General features: G+C 37.6%; 1 protein-coding gene and 1 pseudogene across 3 annotated transcripts in view; one reads left to right on the forward strand and one right to left on the reverse strand.

Moving 5' to 3' along the window:
* Positions 1–3,425: 3,425 nt before the first annotated feature.
* Positions 3,426–3,995, reverse strand: LOC105856735 (ribosomal protein uL24-like pseudogene; annotated as a pseudogene).
* A 10,249-nt stretch (positions 3,996–14,244) lies between these two features.
* The window catches only part of SUZ12 (SUZ12 polycomb repressive complex 2 subunit), a 43,993-nt gene continuing 33,451 nt past the window's right edge, over positions 14,245–24,786 (forward strand). Inside the window, exons 1-5 of one of the 3 annotated variants that reach the window (XM_075994339.1) lie at positions 14,247–14,417; positions 14,678–14,764; positions 17,058–17,104; positions 17,193–17,257; positions 22,665–22,733. In XM_075994339.1, coding sequence (XP_075850454.1) covers positions 14,716–14,764; positions 17,058–17,104; positions 17,193–17,257; positions 22,665–22,733 — 230 coding nt within the window. In that variant the 5' untranslated portion in view covers positions 14,247–14,417; positions 14,678–14,715. Of the gene's footprint in view, positions 14,765–17,057; positions 17,105–17,192; positions 17,258–22,664; positions 22,734–24,786 lie in introns of all 3 variants that reach the window. The other 2 variants (XM_075994337.1, XM_075994338.1) reach the window with 2 other exon arrangements.

The following is a 24,786-nucleotide window of genomic DNA, read 5'->3' on the forward strand; positions in this document are numbered from 1 at the left end:
CACAGAAAATAAAATGTAGAAAAACAATTTGGAAGTAATGAAAAATAATTTGGTTTTTTTTGAGACAGAGTCTCACTTTGTTGCCCAGGCTAGAGTGAGTGCTGTGGCTCACAGCTATCAGCCTAGCTCACAGCAACCTCAAACTCCTGGGCTCAAGCAATTCTACTGCCTCAGCCGAGTAGCTGGGACTACAGGCATGTGCCACCATGCCCGGCTAATTTTTTCTGTATGTATAAGTTGGCCAATTAATTTCTTTCTATTTATAGTAGAGATGGGGTCTTGCTCTTGCCAATAATTTGGAAGTAATGAGTATTTACCTTTGTTTTTTAATATAATCGATTTAATTGTAACTTCATATAATCTAATTTTTAATAGTAACAGTGTTTGAACAACTGGTTTTATTTATTTTTATTTATTTTTTTATTTTTTGAGACAGAGTCTCGCTCTGTTGCCTGGACTAGAGTGCTATGGTGTCTTCCTAGTTCACAGCAACCTCAAACTCCTGGGCTCAAGCAATACTCCTGCCTCAGCCTCTGGCATAGCTGGGACTACAGGCATGTGCCACCATGCCCAGGTAATTTTTTGCTTCTATTTTTAATTTCTGGGTTAATTCTTTCTATTTTTAGTAGAGATAGGGATCTTATTCTTGCTCGGACTAATCTCGAACTCCTGACCTCCTGACCTCCTTACCTCCTGCCTCGGCCTCCCAGAGTGCTAGGATTACAGACATGAGCCACCACACCTGGCCTACAACTGGCTTTTAAAATTCCTAAAAATTCAAAATTTGGCTCTTGCAACCTGGTATGAGCCAGCTCCTGCAAACTATTGTTTCAAAATAATCATGGTCTCTAATATGAAAAAATTAAATCAGAGTAATCTTCCCAATGCAGTTCTGATCATTTCACTCCCCTGAGTGCAGCTCTTTATTGTTTCTCTACCTACTAAAACCCTGAGTAGTCAAGCTTAATTCACATTCCACCTTTCTTATTTGTCCATCAAACAAATATTGATTAGGTGTCTGCTATGGGCAAGTTCTTAAGCAAGATGCTGAGGATGTGAGGATGAGTAATGTATATTTCCTTTTTTTTTTTTTTAAGGTACTCAACAGTCAAGTAGACAAAACAGAAGTTTAAATACTGTTAAATGTGATAAGCACATAAAAAAGATATGTACAGAGTATTATAGGAATGCCTAACAAATGACTAATTCAGTCTGGGGTAATCTGCCAAGTAAAAACTCAACATGTCGTTCCTTGTCTTTTAGGTCTTCTAGTGGGTTGGGGTTTTTATTTTATTAAGCATTGTATACTTTTCTCATTATAAGCCATAAAGTGTAGTGCTCATTTTGAAGACTGCTAGTTGATTTTTTTTTTAATCTACAAGAGATGTCTTTAGAATAAACTGCTGGTTTATAAAGTGCAAACATTTTCAACTGAACTAACAAAAGATTTCTTTAAGCTGTCAATGCATGGGAAAGATAGGAATATTAAAGTGTGTGCTGCTATGTTTCTGTGGTATATTTGTAAGTATGAATATAAGAAATGTGATGGAAATAATATGAAACCTAAATGGAAGTAATAAAATATATGGCAGTTGATAAAATATACTTGAAATTTGTGACTGAGCCATAAGCTTCTCATAACACATATATATAGAATTTCATAGGATTGGTAATCATTTTACCGGAGGACCACAAAGATTTTTCTGACCCAAAATACTTGAGGTTGATCCCATTCCAGGCTGAGAATAATTGATCTAGTAGAACTTTCTGTGTACAGAAATAGGCTCAGAAAGTTGAAGTGACTTTTCTAAGGCTGTGTAGATGGTGGCTGAGCTAGAACTAGAGAACCTAGGTGCCTTTGCTCTCCCTGCAGTGTCTTCTACTCTAAATACGTCAAATATTTACCTAGGGGCAAGTTCCGATGTCCAGCAAGCAGCATCTGAAACAAATTTATGTCAGTGTGTTCATTCCTTTGTCAATTGGTTAAAAAACATTTATTGAATGTGTATTCTACAATAGGCTCTAGAGATACAAAGATGAATTAGACACATCTCCAACCCTCGTCAGCTAAAAAGGGAGACAAGTACATACGTTATGGGTAACTCATTCTATCTGGGGAGATGGGGGATATTTACATGTCTGGGATAACATCTGAGTTAAAGTGATGAATATGTAGAACTTTGATGGGGGAATGAGGAAATGGCATTCCAGACTTATTAAGAAAGTGTAAAAAATGTTCGTGGAATAATACTGAAACCAGTATGACTGGAGAGAAGAATGTATGGCCAAGAATAGAAAGAGATAAGAAGGTAGGAGGCACTCTGATTTTGTAAGGCTTTTATCTGAGAAATTAGGGATATTTATTAACTTTGCAAGAGGTTCTATCACAGTATTCTTTGAAGCAGAAATCAGTAGCTTAAGCTTTTGAGAAAGTCTTAAAGCTTCATAGCTTTCAAACTATTTGTTATATGCCATACTTCTTTCTCTGAAAAACGCTTGAATTTACAGTGTCAGAAAACATCTAGCCCAGAATATAAGTTCCTCAATTCTGTTTTATGGTGAACTGATTATCTCTATTCATGATATATTATGTTCTCCTTCCTTCCACTCAGACACTTTAGTAAAATTTAAAGATTTCTAAGAAATGAAAAATAGCTTTTAATGAGGAAAAAAATGAATTCTGCTTTAATTTTTCTTGAGACAGGATCTCTCTGTGTTTCCCAGGTTGGTCTCAAACTCTTGCCTGAAAGGGTTCTCCTATCTCAGCCTCCTGAATAGCTGGGACTACAGGTGTGTGCCACCACACCCAGCTTCTGCTTTAATTGATTACATAAGCAACATAACTAGAAGCATAAAAATATAATTTATATTACAATTTTCCAGGAGCCCTTAAAGTGAGAAACTTGAAACACACCCTGATGATGTGGGCTCACCTTTAAGTAAGTTTCCTGTCCAGAGAATGAGCTCTACCAGTAAAGAGGAGGCATAACTGATAAGTAGACCTTCAATTCATTTGCTACCCCCATATCCTTTTTTCACCAGCATTTTATGGGAGGGTCAATGAGTAGTGCCACCTTTCCTTTTCCTCAGGGATTTGGTTGTCATCTTCCTCCTCCCTAATGTTTCAAGGTTCCTGGGAAAATGAAATTAGTTCTTTCTCACTAAAATGTGGTGATGCTTGTTAAATACATAAATAATTATATATATATATTTTTGGAAACATTTCCAATTTTTACTCATAAAATTATTAATCAAAATCACAATAGTATTGGGGGATGGACACGCTTGAAGCTCTTACTCGAGGGGGGAGGGAGGCATGGGCAATATATGTAACCTTAACACTTGTACCCCCATAATACGCTAAAATTAAAAAATAAAATAGATTTAATGCAATTACTGAAAAAAAAATCGCAATAGTAGACTTACAGAGAGCCACAGGTCAACAACAAAACAGGAGGGAAATGGAATGTTCCAGAGATATTTTTGAACAGTTCCAAAGAAACACACACTAGGCTAAAAATCTATAGTTAAACCATGGTTGCACAAAGATTATATTCATTCCTGCATTTTCTCAATAAGTTCTTCCTTGTATTTGCCTTTCTCTTTTCCAATTTGTCGAGACTTGGCTTTGCGTTCAAGAATTTTTTTCCGATCTTCGGCCAGTTTTAGCTTGGTGATAACCACCTTGCTTGGGTGAATGCCCACGTGAACGGTTGTGCCATTAGCCTTCTCACGCTGCACCCGCTCAATGTAGATGACATATTTCTTTCTGTACACCTGGACTACCTTGCCCATTTGCTGACCTTTGTAGTGTCCTCGAACCCCCTGGACTTCGTCGTCCCTGCTGATGGGCATGGAGCAGACATTGTACTTCTGCCGCAGCTCCCTGGATAGCGGGGACGACCTGATCTTCCTGCGCACGTGCGAGGGGGCATTGAAGTGGCGTTTGCGGTTTTTGCTTTGGGGTCCGAAGTCACAAGGGGATTGAACTTCATGGTGACTGTCTGGCCAAAGGGGTCGTAGGGAGAGGGCAGCACTAGGTCCTTGAGGCTGAGAGAGGAATGTTCGGGCTGGAGGACAGGTGAGGGTTCACGCTGGGATGCTGCATAGCTCCGCGACACAGGAAGGAAAGGTTTCAGGGGGTCCGAGGGGGCCTCTGAGACCTCGAAAACGCCAGCTGCTTCTCCAAATACATGAATAATTATATTAATAATAAACAAAAGGCCATAGCTGGGCATGGTAGTGCACTCCTATAGTACCTGGAAGGCTGAGGCAGGAGGATCCCTTGAGCACAAGACTACAGGGCCAGCCTGGGCAACATAGTGAGACCCTGTCTCTAAAAAAGAAAAGAGGCCATTGGATTAGAGTAGGAGACCTCAATATGAACTAATGGTTAGCTTAATATAGAGATGGATATTTACAGAAATCATTATAGATTTGTGTGTATATATGGGTTAGTATATATCTGTATCTTAGTTCTGTCCTCTGAGAGGCCCTAGAACCAATGATACCCCAAAAGCAATGAGCATACCCAGCACACATATTTTGGTTTATAATACCATTCTCCAATAAAAGGAACCAGGGTTCCTTGAAGAAACGGCTGCTCTAGGACTGGAGTAGGGAATATACAAGATGAGGCTAGCACATGTTGTAGTACTAGAAAGTTAGAAAGTAAGAATGTGCTAAAAAAAAAAAAAAACCCACAAAAACCTACAATAATGGAGGCATGTCAAAGGGACACAGGAGCTAATTTAAAGATCTCCCATGGCCCGGCGCGGTGGCTCACGCCTGTAATCCTAGCACTCTGGGAGGCCGAGGTGGGCGGATTGCTCGAGGTCAGGAGTTTGAAACTAGCCTGAGCAAGAGCGAGACCCCGTCTCTATTTTAAATAGAAAGAAATTAATTGGCCAACGAATATATATATGTAGAAAAAATTAGCCGGGCATGGTGGCGCATGCCTGTAGTTCAGCTACTTGGGAGGCTGAGGCAGCAGGATTGCTTGAGCCCAGGAGTTTGAGGTTGCTGTGAGCCAGGCTGATGCCATGGGACTCACTCTAGCCTGGGCAACAAAGTGAGACTCTGTCTCAAAAAAAAAAATAAATAAAGATCTCCCAATGGCCAAATCAGGAACAATTTGAACAAGAAAATAAATAATGTAGTATTGGAACCTAGCCTGAAGTATAAAAATAAATATCCATGAATCCATACTGATATAAATAAATGATTGGATAAAAACAGAAATGAGGAGAGGAGAAAAATCTCCTTTACAGAAGAATTCCAAATTATTTACACAGATACTCCCCTATCAAGGTGGTGGAGCTTAATTCACCACGATGACCACCATCACCACACCTCAGGTGTGGTGCTAGACTCAAGGACTTAATTCCACAGAGTACAGTATGGAAAGGGGTGGAAAAAGTAACTTCATAGTGGAGAAGCCTGAAAAACACTACCTTGGCCAGGTGTTTAAGATTAACATCATCAATGACAATCAGGGGGCCAGCATGTTCCCTGGATATGATGAGAATGGCACTTCTGTGATCTTCTACCACCAAACCCATACCCCACTCTAACCATTAGAAAAACATCAATGACATGACAGAACAAACAAAACAAAAACAACCCCCCTCCAAATCCTCCCAAAAAACAAAAACAAACAAACAACAACAAAAAAAGCAAAAAACAACAAAAAAGAAAAACATCAGAGAAATCCAAATTGAGGGACATTCTACAAAATACCTAATCAGTACTCTTTAAAACTGTCAATGGAAATTCTTCAAAATTGTTCAAAAACAAGTAAAATCTGAGAAATTGTCAGACCAGAGAAGGCTAAGGAGATATGAGGACTAAATGTAATGTGTTATTCTGGATGACAGATGGATAGGTAGGATAGATAGACATACATTATTAACTTTATACCCAACAGAAAGTATACATATTATTTAAACATCCATGGGACACTAAAAGTAATTGATCAGTTTTAGGGTCCTAAAAAAAAATCTGAACAAATTCTCAAAAACAGAAATTCTACAGGCTTTTTTTCTCCCTACCATTTTCAGATATATTTGTTAATTTATAAAAGAGAACTGGCTGGGCGTGGTGGCTCATGCTTGTAATCCCAGCACTCTGGGAGGCCCAGGCGGGAGAATCGCTCAAGGTCAGGAATTCAAAACCAGCCTGAGCAAGAGTGAGACCCCTGTTTCTACTAAAAATAGAAATTAATTGGCCAACTAAAATATATATAGAAAAAATGAGCCGGACATGGTGGCGCATGCCTGTAGTCCCAGCTACTTGGGAGGCTGAGGCAGGAGAATCGCTTAAACCCAGGAGTTTTAGGTTGCTGTGAGCTAGGCTGACGCCATGGGACTCTACCCTGGGCAAAGAGTGAGACTGTCTCAGAAAAAAAAAAAAGAGAGAACTTTTCAATTCTTACATGGTAAGTGCAATATAAACTTTACTTTTTATTTCCCTTCCTAAATATTGTGTAGTTCATCTTGCTGGGCACTCTTCTGTATCATTTGACATGTTTTGAGCTGAATTTGTAACCCCTTTTTGCCTCATTGGAAGAAAGATGACACCATTTGCTTTTTGTTTGTGGGTCATTTAGGAATAAAAAATGAAACCCAACCTTTATAAAATTTATAATTTATAGAAAAATAACATTAATATGAATTTAATTTTGGTGTAGTACACTGGAAAGCGATTTCTGTGATTTTCTTGGAATTAAAGAACTGAGATAACTTTAATAATAACCTAGATTAATGTTTCTTGATTTTTTTCTCCATGTCTAGTTTTAATTTTTAAAAAAATCCTATTGCTCTATCCCAGAAATCCTTGCCTATCCTTTCTAAGGAGATGTGCCTTAAGAACACTGATATCCTTGTCTTCATATGTCCACTGACAAAGAACTTTTATTTTCAGTGATTATAGTGTAATAACTACAAATAACATTTTTTTGCTTTGCAAAAGTAAAATTATAATGTTTGACAATGATTTTCCAAATTAAACATGAGCCACCCGCAACTTCTAAGGATTCTGTTACAATCAAGAGTCATTGGGCTAAAACAAACCTTCACTTTATATTTAAGAAAACTGAGACATAGAGAAGTTAACTTTCTGAAAGTCTCACTGTGAATTAATGACCAATTCAAGTCTTGATTCATAGTACAATGTTCTTTCACTTAAGCTTGTTGCAAAGTGGAACTTGAGGAAAAAATAGATTTGTAGAATAGAAATAGAGCCAGAAATATTTCTCTTCTATTAAGAGAACTCTTTTTAACCAAATTAAAATTCGTTGGTCTTCGTGTGTTAATTAGATCCCAAACCACAAAAAGTATAGAAACTTAATTTATCTTGATATAAAGAAGTCCTACTCCTCCAATCATTCCCTTTTTACAGTACCTCTATGATAGAAAGCAGTTACAGAATTCTGAATTCTATTGTTCAATGTTTTTATAATCTCAAGGAATTTTTTCCAGGCACATAGAGTACAAACTAAACCAGTGGCAACACATAAGCTCTGTATTGTTGTATCAAAAACAGCTGCTAAATCATTCTGTGGTCTCTTCAGGACACCTCTCTTATTCAGTTCAACCATGAAGGTAGCAACTTTCTCAAATTAGTCATATGAATTAGTTATTGTTAGAATCTTCCAGGCTAGAAATTAAACTAGAGTGATGATAATTTCAGGGACTATGGAGTGACAATGCCTTTCAATGGATGCATAACAAATTTCCAATTTCTACAGGATCAGAGGGAACTCCTTCCTATAGATTACAAAGAGATAGGAAGCCATGAGTATGAAGGGGGAAAAAGGTAGTTCAACCAGGAATAATAGCAACATTTCCCCAGGAACTGGTTCTGATGAATAGTGTGCAAGGAGAAATAAAATCCCAAATAGGGGAAGGTGGATGAAGTTTTTTGTTTGAAGTACATGAATCATCCTAAAGAACACTGAGTGTGTAAGTGAAGAGACAGTTTTTCTGTAAACATTCAGCCCTACAAATTCTCTCTCAACATATACTTAACTCCCTGTGTGATCCTGGGAAATTAAACTCTGGCACTCAGTTTCCTCAGGTGTATAATAAGAGGCTTGGGGGGAGGGGGCGGGTATATACATATATAATGAGTGAGATGTGCACCATCTGGGGGATGGTCATGCTGGAGACTCAGACTTGTGGGGGGAGGGAGGGAAATGGGCATTTATTGAAACCTTAAAATCTGTACCCCCATAATATGCCGAAATTAAAAAAAAAAATAAAAAGAGGCTTAAGCTGGATTCTCTCTAAGTTTCCTCTAGCTATAAAATTTGTTCCCATATAACAAATTAACTCCTAAATAATAATTGCTAAATGTTTCCTTCAAACAAAAAGCACATTATTAAAATAAGAACAATATTTGTAATAATAACTAGCTAAAAATAAAGGCCGGTATCTCTTAATTTGTCCCACTTAACAGTGATAAATTAGCAATTATGAAATGAAGGTGAATTTATAAACTTTATTTATTTATTTTTTTTGAGACAGAGTCTCACTTTGTTGCCCAGGCTAGAGTGAGTGCCATGGCGTCAGCCTAGCTCACAGCAACCTCAAACTCCTGGGCTCAAGCAATCCTGCTGCCTCAGCCTCCCAAGTAGTTGAGACTATAGGCATGCGCCACCATGCCTGGCTAATTTTTTCTATATATATTAGTTGGCCAATTAATTTCTTTCTATTTATAGTAGAGACGGGGTCTCGCTCTTGCTCAGGCTGGTTTTGAACTCCTGACCTCAAGCAATCCACTCGCCTCAGCCTCCCAGAATGCTATGATTATAGGCATGAGCCACTGCGCCCAGACAATTTATAAACTTTAAATGGAAATGCAGCCTATAGTTGTATTATAGAAGTGGTTATAATACCTAGTTATGTTGGCATGATTTATGAAGCATAGCAACATAATAATGTTCTTTTTTCCCTAGAAAGTGAAGAAAATATTTATTTTGGAAACAGTAAGTTCACACAAAATTAGAGGTATTAACAGCAAGACTAAAATTTTTTTCTGGTCAGGGTATGCATTAAATATATACAGAATGATCTTTTTCATCTATATTTCATTGCCATGAAACAAAGTAATCTTCATTACTCTTATATTAGTTTGTGTTTTTTTTTTATTTTTTATTGTTTTTGAGACAGAGTCTCACTCTGTCACCCAGGTATGAGGACAGTGGAGTCACCATAGCTCCCTGCAACCTCAAACTCCTGGGCTCAAGTGATCCTCCTGCTTCAGCCTTCCAAGTAGCTGGGACTACAGGCATGCTAGCACATCAGCTAATTATTTTTTAATTTTTTGTAGATCTTGTACTCCTGGCCTCAAGTGATCCTCCCACTTGGCCTCCCATAGTGCTAGGATCACAGGCATGAGTCACTGCCTGGTTTGTTATGAATGCTGTCAAGTTTTGACGTGAGTATATCCCAGAATACACTATTAGTGCCATTTTAGCCCATCGTTTGTCTTTGTCAGACTTAGGAAGGCAACATAGTATCATGGAGCAGTTAAAAAAAATTTTTTTTTAGCAAGTAGGACCATTCAAACAAATTATGTAACAGATAAAAGTAGAACAGCTCTGATTGAAAATAAATGGGGATGCAGAGCCCACCATATTGCAGCTTCATCTTCCTGAAACTCTGGGGGCTTCCAGGAAGACAGCTTGGATACCTCTATTGTACTGGAAAACATGGGATTTTGAATCTCCTACAACCAGATTTAAATCTCAGCTTTCTCCCTTACAAACTCTCTGTGAGATTCAGTTACAGGTGTCTGAGGGGTTAACCATAGTAACCATCATTACTCTTTATAATTAGTGTATGGATAGTTTGCTCGATAAATATCAGCTCACTTCACTTTTCTTTAAAGTTAAACATAAAACAACTTGTTTCAGTTTGAAAAATGATCATATTAATAATAGTTGTCTTCAGACATAGGCTTCCCAAAATTCTGGTTTAGATATTTTCAATATGGCTCAGGTGTTTTTTTTTCCCTCAGGTTATTAGTGTCAAGTTTCTTCTTGTCCCAGGAGTTCTAACTATGGCTTACTACCATTCCTATTATATCTTGTTAACCCTAGATAAACATACAAATCAGTGGTTTATTATGAAAACCCCATAATACACAGTGAATGTTTCATGGTTCTCATGGTTTTCTTTCCTAGACAAAGGAAACGAAAACAAGTAAACTTTTGGTTTTCAGATTCAAATAGGACTGTTGAAACTGTTCCTTCACACTACCTTTTATTAGGCAAGTCATTACTATTTTTATCTAGGAGGCCATTCTTCTTTTTAAAAAAATCACATTTGATTCTATTTCACTCAATTTATCAGTAAATACAACTTTTTAGTTTCCTCAAAGCATGACAAACCATATTTTTTTCCTGATATAGCATTTGTTGGCTTATTTTAATAGTCTCAGCCCTTAATCTTAAGGTGATAAGGGTGGACAAAGGATAGAAAGACATTATACAAGTAAAAAGGAGACTTGATATCTCAGTTATTTTTTTTGCTATTGCATTTATACTGATAATTACTCATTCCAGCACATCAAAGGCAATATTTACTGATCTTTCTTGACCCAGAAATGACATGGGCAATATCTTATATCTCTAAAACTCTCTAGTTTTGTGGCATGATGGTCAAGAGTGAGGCCTCAGGAGACAGACTGTCTGGGTTAGAATCCCAGCTTGTGCAAGTCACTTACTGTTGTTTCCTTATCAATGAAATGGAGATAATAGTGTTTGCCTCACTATGAGTATTGAATGAGTTAAAAATGTTAAAAACTTAAAATATTGCCTGGCACATAGTAAGCACTCAATCATTATTGTCACAATTTATATTTGTGCATTGGTGTCCCTCCTTATTCACTAAGACTCATTGGATGAGCCCCTATTCTACACCAGTCACAGTGATAGACACCTCAGTTCTAAATCATCCATCATTCATGCCTCGAAGAGCTTAAAGTAGAAAGAAAGAAAAATAAAAAAAAAGACTTGTTGGCGTAACGCAGAGGTTCTTAAAAAGGATTCAGGGAGTCTGTGAACTTGGATGAGAAAAACAATTACATCTTTATTTACACTAACCTCTAGCTGCAATTTAGCTTTTCCTTTTAGGTGACAAATCACATTAGTGTTAGCAGTGCCTGTGGCTTTGTTACCAAGAGACATTTTCATATCACATTACAGATATTTCCATATCACATTACAGTTCTTGTAGGTATCTCAAAATATTATTTATCCTCATTATTACTTTGAAATTTTGATAGTTATCCGACTGACCAGCTGCTAGATCTCATTTATTATTTAGTACATTTGTAAAGAACTTATAGTACTACATCACAACTTTTTAGTTTTTTGTTATTTTAGTAACAGTATTTTATTATAATTGGTTTCCTTTATAATCTGATACATTTTATATTTATACATTTTTTAAAAAGGGGTTCATAGACATCACTAGACTGCCAAGAGAGTCTAAAAAATGTTAATAATCCCAACAGGTAAGTCTATATAAGGCGAAGTAAGGGTACTAGTGAAAGAGTGGATTATAGGAGTACAAAATGTTTTTTTTTTGTAAGAGAAGCTAGGTGGCCCTTAGGACAAACGAACTTAAAAACAGCTTGTGGTACATTATTAAGGATGACTGTATTATTATTGCAAAAGAGCATAGAAATTGGAGTTAGAAAAATTGTGTTTATGTCACAACTCTGCCACTAAATGAGGAAGTCATTTAACTTCTCTAAGCCTATTTTGTCAGCTGTAAAATGGAAATAATGCCAGCGTCACAGGATCATTATGAAAAAGCTTTTATACTCATAAAAACATAATGATAACTTTAAAGTATTCAAACAATTGCTATCATTCTTTCCTTATATACATATCTAGTCCTGTGCTAGGGAAAAAAAAAAAAAGACAACAGCCTTTGCTTTTAGGAGTTTACAGTTCCATTCCAGATTTGACATGAAGGCAAGGCAAAAACAAACCTCTAGGAAAGCAGTTTAAATTCAGTGTGAGGTAAAGGAGTTACATATATACAAGTCATTGACAGTGAATTGGCATAACAAATCTCAAAAACAATTGTCACCCCAAATTTAGAAATAACACAAAATAAGCTAGTCACAAAGGCACCAACCCTGAGATGATCTCTCTAAACATATTATCTCTCTGATTAGGAAAATGGTAATGTCACTAAGATAACCTTTCAGTTAATTCTAATTTATCTGAGGCATTATTTTTTTTTTAGCATTCTATATACATTCTAGACAAAAGACAATCCCAAAGTGAAAAATTGTTACTATGCCTCTCCCATAGCATGGTTGGCTTTGATTCTCCTGACCAGTGCTAGTTAGCTACCGTACATAAAACTATGCATATGCCCATGCCCAAGCTGAGAATGCTACCAACGTGTTCTTAAAAGAAATAACCTCTAAAAACATCTCAACTCCCTTAGCTCCATTTCTCTGTTTATCAAAGATTTGTGATAATCCATCACTAGCTTTTTTTTCTTTGTACCTTTTTCTTCATCTGCACCCTCTGTCCCCAAAATGGGAACACCTGTACAAATGATAAAGACTGGTCATTTTGCCAGGTATACTTACTGTTAATAAATTAGTATTGTTTATAACTTGATATTTTGTAATTTGCTTAGTGTCAGTGAATTCTACAGACCCTGACTGAATTGATGAAACCTCATTTTCTAACCCTATAAAGCAGTTTACCAAGATCTAAAAACCCACAAGCCTCTGTGGGGTGGCATTAATCAGAGAAGGCTGATTTCAGAAATCTAAAAAAAGAAAAAAAAAAACCCTCTTTTTGTGGGAGGATATAAAAAATACAGAGTACAGAGAATAGTATAATAAACAAGAAAGCACTCTGAACTTTTTATCTGAATCTTATAGCGGTTGTCTATTAAAAATCAGCAACATGTATACCTAATTTCATATAATACTTAATTTCAGATGTGTTCCTGAAATGCCAAATTTTATATTAAATGCATCATTTGTAGGGCTCACTCAAAGTAGCAAAGTCTTTGATAAAGTCAGTACTTGAGGTATTTAAGTAACCATTCCAATGATAATTAGTTTTGTAAACAACTTGTTTAACAAAGACACTTGTGTAAACAGTGTTTTGCAGTTAACTACAGAGAACTCAAAGTAGACATTTGAAAAATGCTATATAGATGAAGTATGAAATGGTTCTATGTTTATAGATTGGGAGTTTTGAAGGTAGTGTTTCACTTTAATGTAGTATAAGAGGATAGAATCTGAATTGGATGAACATTCTTAGAGATCATCTTGTCCAACCCGAAATTCAAATCTTTAGGAATATTAGCTCAACTCCAGACTAACCCGTACCCGAAGACTGAATTCGGCCTACGCGTCTTTTTAAGCAAGACCCGCAAAACACCGCATTCCCTCTCAAGTTCGATCGCAAACTGTATAGATTCTCAAGAGTGTAAGTACTTCTAAGAAATCATCGTTTTCGCTCTGACCACTACTATGGTTTCTGGAGCCAAAAATCCAAATATCTGGACTTTGCTCCCATCACGTTGAGATGAAGCCACTTCTCTCGGTATAGACCATGAAGCCTACAGGAAATAGTTTCCCTCCCTGCAACAATATAAATCGCTCCCTTTGGTGGAGCGCGGTCGCGTCCGACAGCAGCCGCCGCAAACCCTTGCCGGTGCCAGGCAGGACTCGGCCATGGGTGACTTGGGGCACGTGGTGTTGAGAGGACTGGGGACGCGATTCCCGCCCCGGGGGTCCCTCAGCTGAGAAGTGACCCTGATCATGGGCACACCAACCCCCCGTCAGGCCCCTTCCCAGGAAGTTAGAGACTCGATGATCTGTAATAGATCATTTAACAGGCCCCTCGCCCCGAGTTCCTCAGAGGCCCGCCTCTCTTCAGGGGGTCCCGTAACCCCCTGGGGGCGGTGGCTGACGACGCTCGGAAGGCGAGAAACGGCTCCCTAAGCCGCTCGCTGGGTCCCTCTCTCCCCACAATGCACCGGGGCCAGCAGGAAGGCCGCTCCGACCCCTAATTTTCCCGCGAATTCAGTTCAAAGAGGCGGCCGGGCCCGCGATCGGCAGCGCGCACGGGCCAACCAAGCCGCGCCTCCGCGAAAAGCACCTCCGCGTGACTGACGGGGGAATCCACGGGCCAACGGGCTGGGCGGCCGGGCGGCGCGCGCTCCCGCCGGCCAATCAGAGCGCCGGGCGGGGGAAGTGGGCGGAGCGAGGCCAGGGTAGGGTGAGCGGCCTCCGGAGAGGAGCGGGGCTCTGAGGAGACACTTTTTTTTTCCTCCCTCCTTCCCTCCTCTCCTCCTCCCTTCCCTTCCCCTCTCCTCCCCTCTCTCCTCCTTCCCCCCTCGGTCCGCCGGAGCCTGCTGGGGCGAGCGGTTGGTATTGCAGGCGCTTACTCTCCGGGGCCGCCCGGCGGGTAGCTGGCGGGGGGAGGAGGCAGGAACCGCGATGGCGCCTCAGAAGCACGGCGGTGGGGGAGGGGGCGGTTCGGGGCCCAGCGCGGGGTCCGGGGGAGGCGGCTTCGGGGGTTCGGCGGCGGTGGCGGCGGCGACGGCTTCGGGCGGCAAATCCGGCGGCGGGGGCTGTGGAGGCGGCGGCAGTTACTCGGCCTCCTCCTCTTCCTCCGCGGCGGCAGCGGCGGGGGCCGCGGTGTTACCGGTGAAGAAGCCGAAAATGGAGCACGTCCAGGCTGACCACGAGCTTTTCCTTCAGGCCTTTGAGAGTGAGTGTGTATGAGGCTTTGAGGGCAGCAGTACCCACTCTTCCAGCATCGGGGGACGGGACACTCTGCTGGACCCCCCTTCCTCCCCGGGAGTCCAGTTGGTTTGAGAGTGGAGGGAGAAATTGAGGGGATGTCCCCCCCTTCAGGGATTACGGCTCGAGGGGATCCAAGTCTAGGGCCTTTGGGGGAAGTGGAAGAGGGGGTCCAGGGTAGGTTGCCGGCTCCCCGAAGATTTACACAAGAGGTTCAGCACTGGGGCCACCACGTTAAGAGCAGGCTTTTACATGCAGAGGTTACAGTTGATCTGAGATGCAGTCAGATCCCAAGACTAGTTCTTGTTTTCTTTCATGCCTTACGTACTCTAGAAGTACAGGGGTTTCGGTGGTAGGTTTTGAGGTGCAAAATTAAGCCCGTGAAGGGAGGAGTGCGGTAAAACCGACGAAATTGTCATTAGTCTGAAATGCCTTCGCGCTAACTTGGTGCTGCTTGTTAGCATGGCACCTTCGATGCTTTAAACCTTTCAAATATATCCACCCATTTTTTGGATACGTAAACTGAGACAACGGTCAATCGTCTTCCTTCTCTGGAGACAATCCCGGAATTCTGCTCTTTGTACTTGGCTTTATTCCGGCAATTTTTTTTTTTTTAATGTCAATTTCTGTTTTTAAGGTTAGTTTGGAGGACGAAACTGGGACTTATTTGGAAAGGGAGTAAGGTGTCTGGAAACAATAGAATTTATTAAAAACATCATGACTATAAATAATCTTAATTGTTCTTTAATCAATATTATATCTGAATTGTTTTCCCTTTTGCTTTTTTGTGGATGTTATAATTTGGGTGATCTTTAATAGCTAAGTATCTTACAGAAACTTGAATAAACTTGGCTCTACCGCCAAATGTGCTTATTTACAATTTTATTGTGGCATAGTTAAGGGCATGGTATCAGCTGTGCTTGGAAAGACGTACTACATTGTTTAATATCCTTCCTTCATTCTCCTTCATTAGTGCTTCATGAAATTCTAATTGGAATTTAATACAAGGAATTTCAGTTTTTATTGAAATGAATATTGAGGCCGTTTCAGAGATTCACATTATTTTGCCTAATCCACTTCCAAAAATCTGTAGAGGCTTTAATTGGAAATATGATGGAACTTTGTCACCACTGAAAGGCAGTAGTGACAGACTTACTTGCATCTTCTTTTAGTTTAATTTGAAACTAAAACTAAACTAACTGAAGAGTAAGTGGAAATTTTAAAAATTTTTTCAAAACGTTATGAGAAGACAAATCCTCCAAGAAAGTTTTAACTATTTGCTTTCTGATGAGTCCCTCTTGGAGACGTCAGCTCTACTAAGAGATTGGGTCACAAAACAGCTTGATTTTTCTCTAATGTTGTTCTTCATTTATGAGACATTTAAATGCTTTAATACAATAATATAGTTACTCATATTTAGTTTGTCACTACTTTATTTAAAGAAATGTGGTATTAATAGGTCTTTAATGTAACTGGTATGATATGTGTATATTTTTCATCTTTAACCTAAGTTCTTTATAACAGATTTTAGCTGATTGAAAATTTAACTGATTTAACTAATTTTAAGCATTAAAAAGACTTGAGAATTTGTCAAATGTGTAAAAAATACATGTTGAGGTAGTATTAATATAGAGGTAATATTTACATTGAGCAAAATAGATAAAAATTTAAACTATAATTAGAGATATTCATTGAGTTTGGCTACAGTTGTGCCTCAGATGCCTTTCAATATTGACTTTCAACATATCTGTATTAGGATGTCTGGGAAACGGTTTTATGCCATTTTGGCTGACTACTCTACACATTTTTTGAGTGACCAATTAAAAAGTGAAATTCTCATCTTGTTTGGCATCAATAAATAGTTATCTTGACTCCAGCTACCTATTTCAGCTACTTTGTAAAAGGAGATGGATGATAAATAGTTTAAATTAGCTAAATTAAATGAATATAACTACTGCCCTTCAGTTTTGCCCAATAACAATAGCTACTTTAGAAAGGTTTAAGAACAAAATTATAGAGAACCATAGGTTTAAAATAAATGGAGATGAATTTTGTGAATGAATACTATATATTGAATGCCTTTTGATTTTATGGCACATGCTGGCACATGTTTTTTTAGTGTAAATATTAGTGAATGATTTCCATAACAGGTGATTGGTTTATGTTGGTTAAAACAGGGGCTGGGCTGAATTGATATTTTCCTGACAGGAAAGTCATAAGTATATTTAGATAATGTCTGGATTTTGTTTCCTGTTACCTAGAACCAACACAGATCTATAGATTTCTTCGAACTCGGAATCTCATAGCAGTAAGTAGTCAACAGAATTCATCAATATTATTTCTTTCTTACAACTTCATATGTATTTAATTTTAATTTTTTAAAAATTTTTTTATAGCCAATATTTTTGCACAGAACTCTTACTTACATGTCTCATCGAAACTCCAGAACAAACATCAAAAGGTACATTTTTACAACTCTTATTTCAAACTGATCAAACCATGTTAAAGTTTTGTTTTAAATTACTGTTTGTAATTAAATATGAAAACAAGTGAAAGAGTGACTGGTCGTATTAGTTACAAAGTGATTTTTAATAGTATCATTTTTGTAAATCCCAGTTTGTTCTAGCATTTTTCCCCCTCCAACAGAAATGATTTAGTAGTAAAGTGAATGAGATAATTTTACTGACTCATGGTTTTACTCTGTGCCACTAGTTATTTTCAAGTTTGGTAGAAGTTGGGGATTTAAATATTTCCTAAAGGGCTCAGGGTAACCATCTTTGATACATAAAATTTAAAAGTTAATTTTTGAGTATTATATGTCTAACAATAAAGGATTAGCTCCTATAACAATAGGTTTAGAAAGTCTTGTTTATATCTTTGATGGTAGTCTTCCTGGAGGGGAAATACTTTGGAAGACAGTGAGATGAATATTCTTAAAAAACAAGGAAGTCTTAACTGGTCTTAAAGTGGAGTCTGAAGGTGTGGGACAAAGTTTTTTGCTGTGTAACATGTAAAGCTTAACCATCTGTAATTATGCAATGCAAGTTTCTTGTCCTAGGTACAAGATTATATTTATTGAGCATATCAAGTGAACAGGCTTAAATTTAAAGGAGAGAACTTGTGTTAGACATTTGGTGTTATAATCTTGACTTAGTAAAACCATTAAGCCATCTTAAAAGACTTTGAATCAAACTCCTTGGGACAGTGGTCTCCAACCTTTTTGGCACCAGGTACCGGTTTTATGGAAGACAATTTTTCCAGGAGGGGTGTTGCAGAGCTCAGGCAATGATGCCAGTGATGGGGAGCAGCTGTATAGATGAAGCTTTACTGGTTTAACCTCTGCTCACCAACTGCTGTGCACCCACCATCACCTGCTGTGCACCACCCCCCTTCCTAAGTTTCCTAGAAGACAATTTTTTTGTGGACCGTAAGGGAGCTCTGCAGCCTGGTGGGACTGCTGTTGGTCCGAGGCCTGGTGGTTGGGGACCACAGCTTTGGAAGACTCCTACTGGTTATTAAATGGCATCACGTTTTTGTAGCAAGACATAGTTGAATTTTGTAGATCTATCTACTTGTATTTTGAAAGATCGGAATGTTAAAACTATTTGTCTTTTGGTTATTTTTCTGAAGAGAGACAGAATGAACTGCATTTAATAGGTGAAAATTGTTGAGCACCCAAATAACTTAGAGAGAGGTGATGAATTAGGTAACAGAATTAGATTTGTCAACTCTTTACCTGTGTAGTCTATTATTTGATCTATGCCAGCATTCAGCATACTTTTTCTTTTTTTTTTTTTATTTTTTTTTTTATTTTTTTTTTTTTTATTTTTTTTTTTTTTATTTTTTTTTATTTTTTTTTTTTTTTTTTTGAGACAGAGTCTCGCTTTGTTGTCCAGGCTAGAGTGAGTGCCGTGGCGTCAGCCTAGCTCACAGCAACCTCAAACTCCTGGGCTCAAGCGATCCTCCAGCCTCAGCCTCCCGAGTAGCTGGGACTACAGGCATGCGCCACCATGCCCGGCTAATTTTTTTATATATATATCAGTTGGCCAATTAATTTCTTTCTATTTATAGTAGAGACAGGGTCTCGCTCAGGCTGGTTTTGAACTCCTGACCTTGAGCAATCCGCCCGCCTCGGCCTCCCAAGAGCTAGGATTACAGGCGTGAGCCACAGCGCCCGGCCTATTTTTTTTTTATTTTTTTTTTTGAGACAGAGTCTCGCTTTGTTGCCCAGGCTAGAGTGAGTGCCGTGGCGTCAGCCTAGCTCACAGCAACCTCAAACTCCTGGGCTCGAGTGATCCTTCTGCCTCAGCCTCCCGAGTAGCTGGGACTACAGGCATGCGCCACCATGCCCGGCTAATTTTTTCTATATATATCAGTTGGCCAATTAATTTCTTTCTATTTATAGTAGAGACGGGGTCTCGCTCTTGCTCAGGCTGGTTTTGAACTCCTGACCTTGAGCAATCCGCCCGCCTCGGCCTCCCAAGAGCTAGGATTACAGGCGTGAGCCACAGCGCCCGGCCCAGCATACTTTTTCTGTAAGGTACCGGAGAGTAAATATTTTAGGATTTGTGGCCAGGAAGCAAAATCAAAGATATTATGTAGGTATTTAATATAAAAAGAAACAAATATGTCCGCAAATTTTTGATGAAATTCAATACAAAATACAACATTTTGTAGTACAGGCCTACTAATGAGAAATGTAGAATTCTTTTTGGGGGAGGAGGCAGATAACATTTTGCTTAATTGGAGTTCAAAGTTAGTGTTCTCCATCATCAAATCAATTGCTAATATTTATCTAAAAAATTGTTTTTAGCTCATGAGTTGTACAAAAGTAGGCAGGAGGCCAGATTTGGCCCTTGATCCATAGAGCGCTGACCCTTGATTTATTCTATAAAACTCAAATTTAATTAAGTTAACTTTTTTTTTCATTAAAGTATTTTTAATATGGAAGGTCAATTGAGTCATCTAGGATGGTGCTTGGTTTTAATTTTAAAAGTGATTAAGTTATTTTAAAATAAGTTTGAGTTAATCTACAAATGGAAAAAATAATACACATTTAAAATCTAAGTTCATCATTTTCCTGTCATGTTTGTTTATTAGATAATATGTCCCATTGTGGGATATGTTTCTGTTGTCTGCCATTGGGTGAAGATAGTTTAAAAGGCCTGACAGTAGAAACTGATTTTCTTAATTATTACCCTTGAGGTTTAAAAAAAAAAATTGTCTTTGGGGAATTTGGAAGTATTTTGCTAGCCAAAAAGCATTTAAGTCCCACTTAATTTCCTACAAAAATGCATTGGAATCACTTAATTCTCTTGTTATATGCCTGACTTTATATATAAGACATTAAGACTAATTTTAAGAAATTAGAGTCAACTTATATCTTCAAATTAATGCTGTCTTCAAAGTAGGTGAAGGCAACTTTGGAGGTGGCAAACTTAGTTCAATGATTGTGATCTTTTCTCAAGACATTTTTGGAACTCCTTTTTTTAATATTACAACAACATAATATGTATTGTTGGAATAAGGACGTCACTCCTTTTGAAGTCATACTCTCAATTCTCGTACTAATTCTGGTATATTTGTTAAACTCATCTTGTACTTTAGTCTCACTTCATAGAGATGTTCAAATTCTAAAGGCTAACACAACAACTCTGACAAAGTAGAAATATAGGTAAGGAGAAGGGCACATTTTATGGAATCCATTTTACTAGATGTCATTTGAGCTGTTTCTGAACCCTCCCAAGAAAATTTCCTGAAATTTCTTGAATTTTTAAAATATTCTACTTTTTGATAACTATTTACCTTATTAAATCTGAGCTAAAGTAGCATTACCTTTCTAAAGAACAGAAATACTTAGTGGTGGAGGAGGAGCTGCTTTTGTATAGTTCCTTATGTGGTTTGTTTTTGTTTATTCCTAAAGAAGGCAGGGCCACTTTTATGATCTTTTTCAAATGGTTGTTAATATTTTATTTTCCTATTCACTTTTCTATATACAGCTTCATAATATTGGAAGAGATGAACCTTGAGACTTAAAAGTTTTACCTTTCTTTCTACAGACAGAATTTCTTCTTAATCATTACATAAAGATAAACATATTATTCTTAAAAGTTTCCAGTAACTTCACAACCCTCCTCAATAGTAACTTTCAGTACTTTCTTGTAAGTAGCCTAAAAGAGTACTACATTTTTCTTCTTTCTTCTCTCTTATCTGTGGAGATTGAAAATATATTGCCATCCTTCTTAAAGCACTTTTTACTATGTTCTATTGGATGAAACTTTAATATTGAAGTTTTCTAGTAACTCTAAAGGTAAAGAGAGAAGCGTTTTTTCCCCCTTAAGAGCTTTGGTTAGGCCGGGCGTGGTGGCTCACGCCTGTAATCCTAGCACTGTGGGAGGCCAAGGCGGGAGGATTGCTCAAAGTCAGGAGTTCGAAACCACCCTGAGCAAGAGCGAGACCCTGTCTCTACTAAAAATAGAAAGAAATTAATTGGCCAACTAAAAATATATAGAAAAAATTGGCCGGGCATGGTGACGCATGCCTGTAGTCCCAGCTACTTGGGAGGCTGAGGCAGAAGGATCGCTTGAGCCCAGGAGTTTGAGGTTGCTGTGAGCTAGGCTGATGCCACGGCACTCTAGCCCAGGCAACAGAGTGAGACTCTGTCTCAAAAAAAACAAAGAAGAGAGAGAAGATCTTTGGTTAATCGAGGCTGTTCTTATTTACCTGAGATACAGATTGTATCAATTCTACTCTTCTTATCAGTGATTTATTGTAATATATTTACCTTAATATTTCTCTACTGTTAATTTTTTTACAGTAGTTGAGTACAATAGTTCTTTTTGAGGAATGAGCATATTCATAATTTCTAGTATCTGCATTCAAGCATTATAAAGTAGTAAATTAATGTGGAATATATTAAGCTTTTCAAGTCCTAACTTTGAAGAGAATATGTGTATAAAGAGAAACATTTGTTTCTAATTAAATTACATGAATCTAGATTTTTAGCCTCTATCTGTAGGGGACATATAGACTACCTTAAGAACTAAGATGAGGCTTGTTTTACAATCTATTAATCCTATAATTGCTTTGGGTGATTATACTTAATTTAAGTTTCTATTGTGGAAAAATTACTTTTTTATCTTAAACTTATTAAGTTAAAAGCTAATAATTTTATTATGATATGATGGGTATGTTGCCTTCAGAATTTTTTCATGATATCAACAACCATCTCTTTAATATGATACATATATATCATTTAACTTTAGGTTTTGCTAATAATCTTGGAGGATGTCTTGTGAACTTCAGATACATTTTGTAGAGTATCCATTTTTTTATGTGATGTTGCTAGTATATATTTTTTGGGTTGCTTAATAGAAATGTGTTTCAAAATACATACAATTTACATTTGTTTGGCTCAATTCAGCAAATGCTTGAATACCTGCCCAAGTGTAGGACACTATGCAAACACTACATGGCTTTCCTTGAAGAAAAGCAATCACTGCCCTTCAGGAGCTTATAATCTAATAGGAGAAATAAAATATTTACACAAATTTCACATGTAGAAGACCAAATATCATAATAAATGTAGACCATGTGCCATGGGTAAAGAGAAATCACTCTGATTTGGGAATAATTACAAATGGTCTCATGAAAAAGTTAGTATTTGAGATGGGGCTTGAAGTCTTATCTGCTGTATTATAACATATACTGTCTTCATAGTATTCATTGTATGGCTAACCATCCATAATTTATCTTACTAAAAATAATCAATCTGATTTCCATCTTGCCTATAATAGTGACAATAAAGTGTAATTTGGTTTTTTTTTCCCAGTTGAGAAGTGATTATTTTGTTTATCTGTTTCTTCCAGGAAAACATTTAAAGTTGATGATATGTTATCAAAAGTAGAGAAAATGAAAGGAGAGCAAGAATCTCATAGGTAAGATAACCTATCAGTTTCATTAAGTGATATACTTGAGGAAAGAGGAAAAATTGCAGTGATCATTTCCCAAATGATCACCTCGATATTATAAAGAGTTAGAAGGAACCTTAGAGGTCAGTTGGTCCAAACTCAAACACAAGTCAGGAATTAATTTCTGTAGCATCCCTGGCAGAGAATCCTTAAGCCTTGGCTTGAATACCTCCAAGTCAGGGAACTCACTGCTTTTTTTTTTTTTTCATGATTTAGGAGACTTGGGAGAACTCACTGCTTTGTAAGGCAATTGTGTTCATTGTTGCTTATCTCCATTAACAATTTCTTGTGTTTTGAATGAGAGTCTCTATAACTTCTGCAGTTGGTCTTAATTTTCCTACCTCATCGAAGGAGGGATGGAGACTCACATTTATGGTATACTTGCTATGTGCTAGGTGAGGCGGCAGGTGCTTCACAGTATCTCATCTTCTCTAAGTAATTATCCTCAAATAAGAGAGGGCCTTTTCCCCATCTTTTCCTTCCCCTTATTTAAATCTTTGAGGCAATGTATTCATAACTTTATTTTGTATTTGAAATATGTTTCTCATATGATAGTTTCAGAAATTTGACCCTTTGAGCAGAATCTATATATTGTACATTTTCAAATATATACCAGAACTAATCCCTAAATGTTCTGACTAGCCTGGTATCTGCCTACTCTAGACAGCATGCTTCTGTTTATTCTTTGGCATGTAAACTTGAATATTAATCTAGACAGAAACAGGAATTTGGTTGGTTTTTGTTCATTTGTGACTACTTTTAGAGAGAATGTAGAATGAAAATACTAGATTTTTTTTTTTAAATGTAGTTGGAAAAATTTGTCACTGCATTTTTCTCTTGAAATTTTCTTTTTGTTTTTTTCTTTCCTAAGATTTCTACCTCTTATCTTATGAAGTTTTAAATCACATCTTACCAATTTAGATAGGATATACACTTAAAGATGCTTCATTTATGTTTTTTCCTTGTTTTAGGGAGTGGTAAAAAGACTTCATTTTTGCAGTTGCTTATATTTTAAACTTGGCTTGAATTAGGTGACTTTGTTACTTGAGTTGTAAAATCACAGTTTTAATTTTATATCTTAACAATCTTGTGGGATTGAAGTGTAATTTATATTTCCATATCTAGGCAGTCCTGACTTGTAAATCAAGCTGTGATAGTTCATTCTAGAAGCTGAGATCCTGAATTTACCTAATAGTTCTATTACTGCTTAGGAAGTACTCTATGAGAGAGAACAGAGAATATTCCTAGTGTATGCATGTTATTCTTAGCAAATTCCTATTCCAGATACTTGTCTGGTCACTTGCCCTGGACATAGCTCTTGGGATCTTCAGGGCCTTTTAAAATATCCTGGTCTGACTCTTCCCCCCCACCAATTCCCTACTTCTTTTCTCCTGAACCACCTTAATAGTTCTCTAGGCCTTTCAGGGTTCAAGTGGGAAGGGAGAATGAACCAACAAGAAGAAGAAAACTTGACCTTTTTCTTCATCTTTCTCACCAATGTTCTGCCTTCATCGTTCCTAAACCCTACTGCTGTCTTATTGTGACATTGGCTTTGATAAATATTACTGAACTTTTCTAAAAACATGTTGTGAGAGAGATATTGTAATAATTCTCCCTGAACAATTGTTTCTCCGATAATTATATTCCTTTCCACTCAGTGGGTTCAACAGCAACTCATAGAAACATCAGAGGGTTACATAAAATTCCTGCTTGTAATTTTGGAAGACTTTTTCAACCCTTGGAGTGTATCGGGGACCAGTAAGTTGGCCATTTCAGCCCCCCAAGATTTTCATGAAATGTCTCAGTGTTACTCTCAAAGACACTAAGGTGAATTAAGGAAGTGCTTCATTTTAAGTTAACTCCCCAAGACCCTATATTACTAACTTCAATATATTTCTTATCTCAAATTAAACATAATCTTACTCTATTATCACACAGGATTCTAAGAAGTGCCCTAGACACTGGTATATAACACCAGCACTATAAAACTTTGCTTGTGGCCGGGCACAGTTGCTCATGC

This window comes from Microcebus murinus, chromosome 18 (assembly GCF_040939455.1).
Source record: "Microcebus murinus isolate Inina chromosome 18, M.murinus_Inina_mat1.0, whole genome shotgun sequence".
Taxonomy (NCBI): domain Eukaryota; kingdom Metazoa; phylum Chordata; class Mammalia; order Primates; family Cheirogaleidae; genus Microcebus; species Microcebus murinus.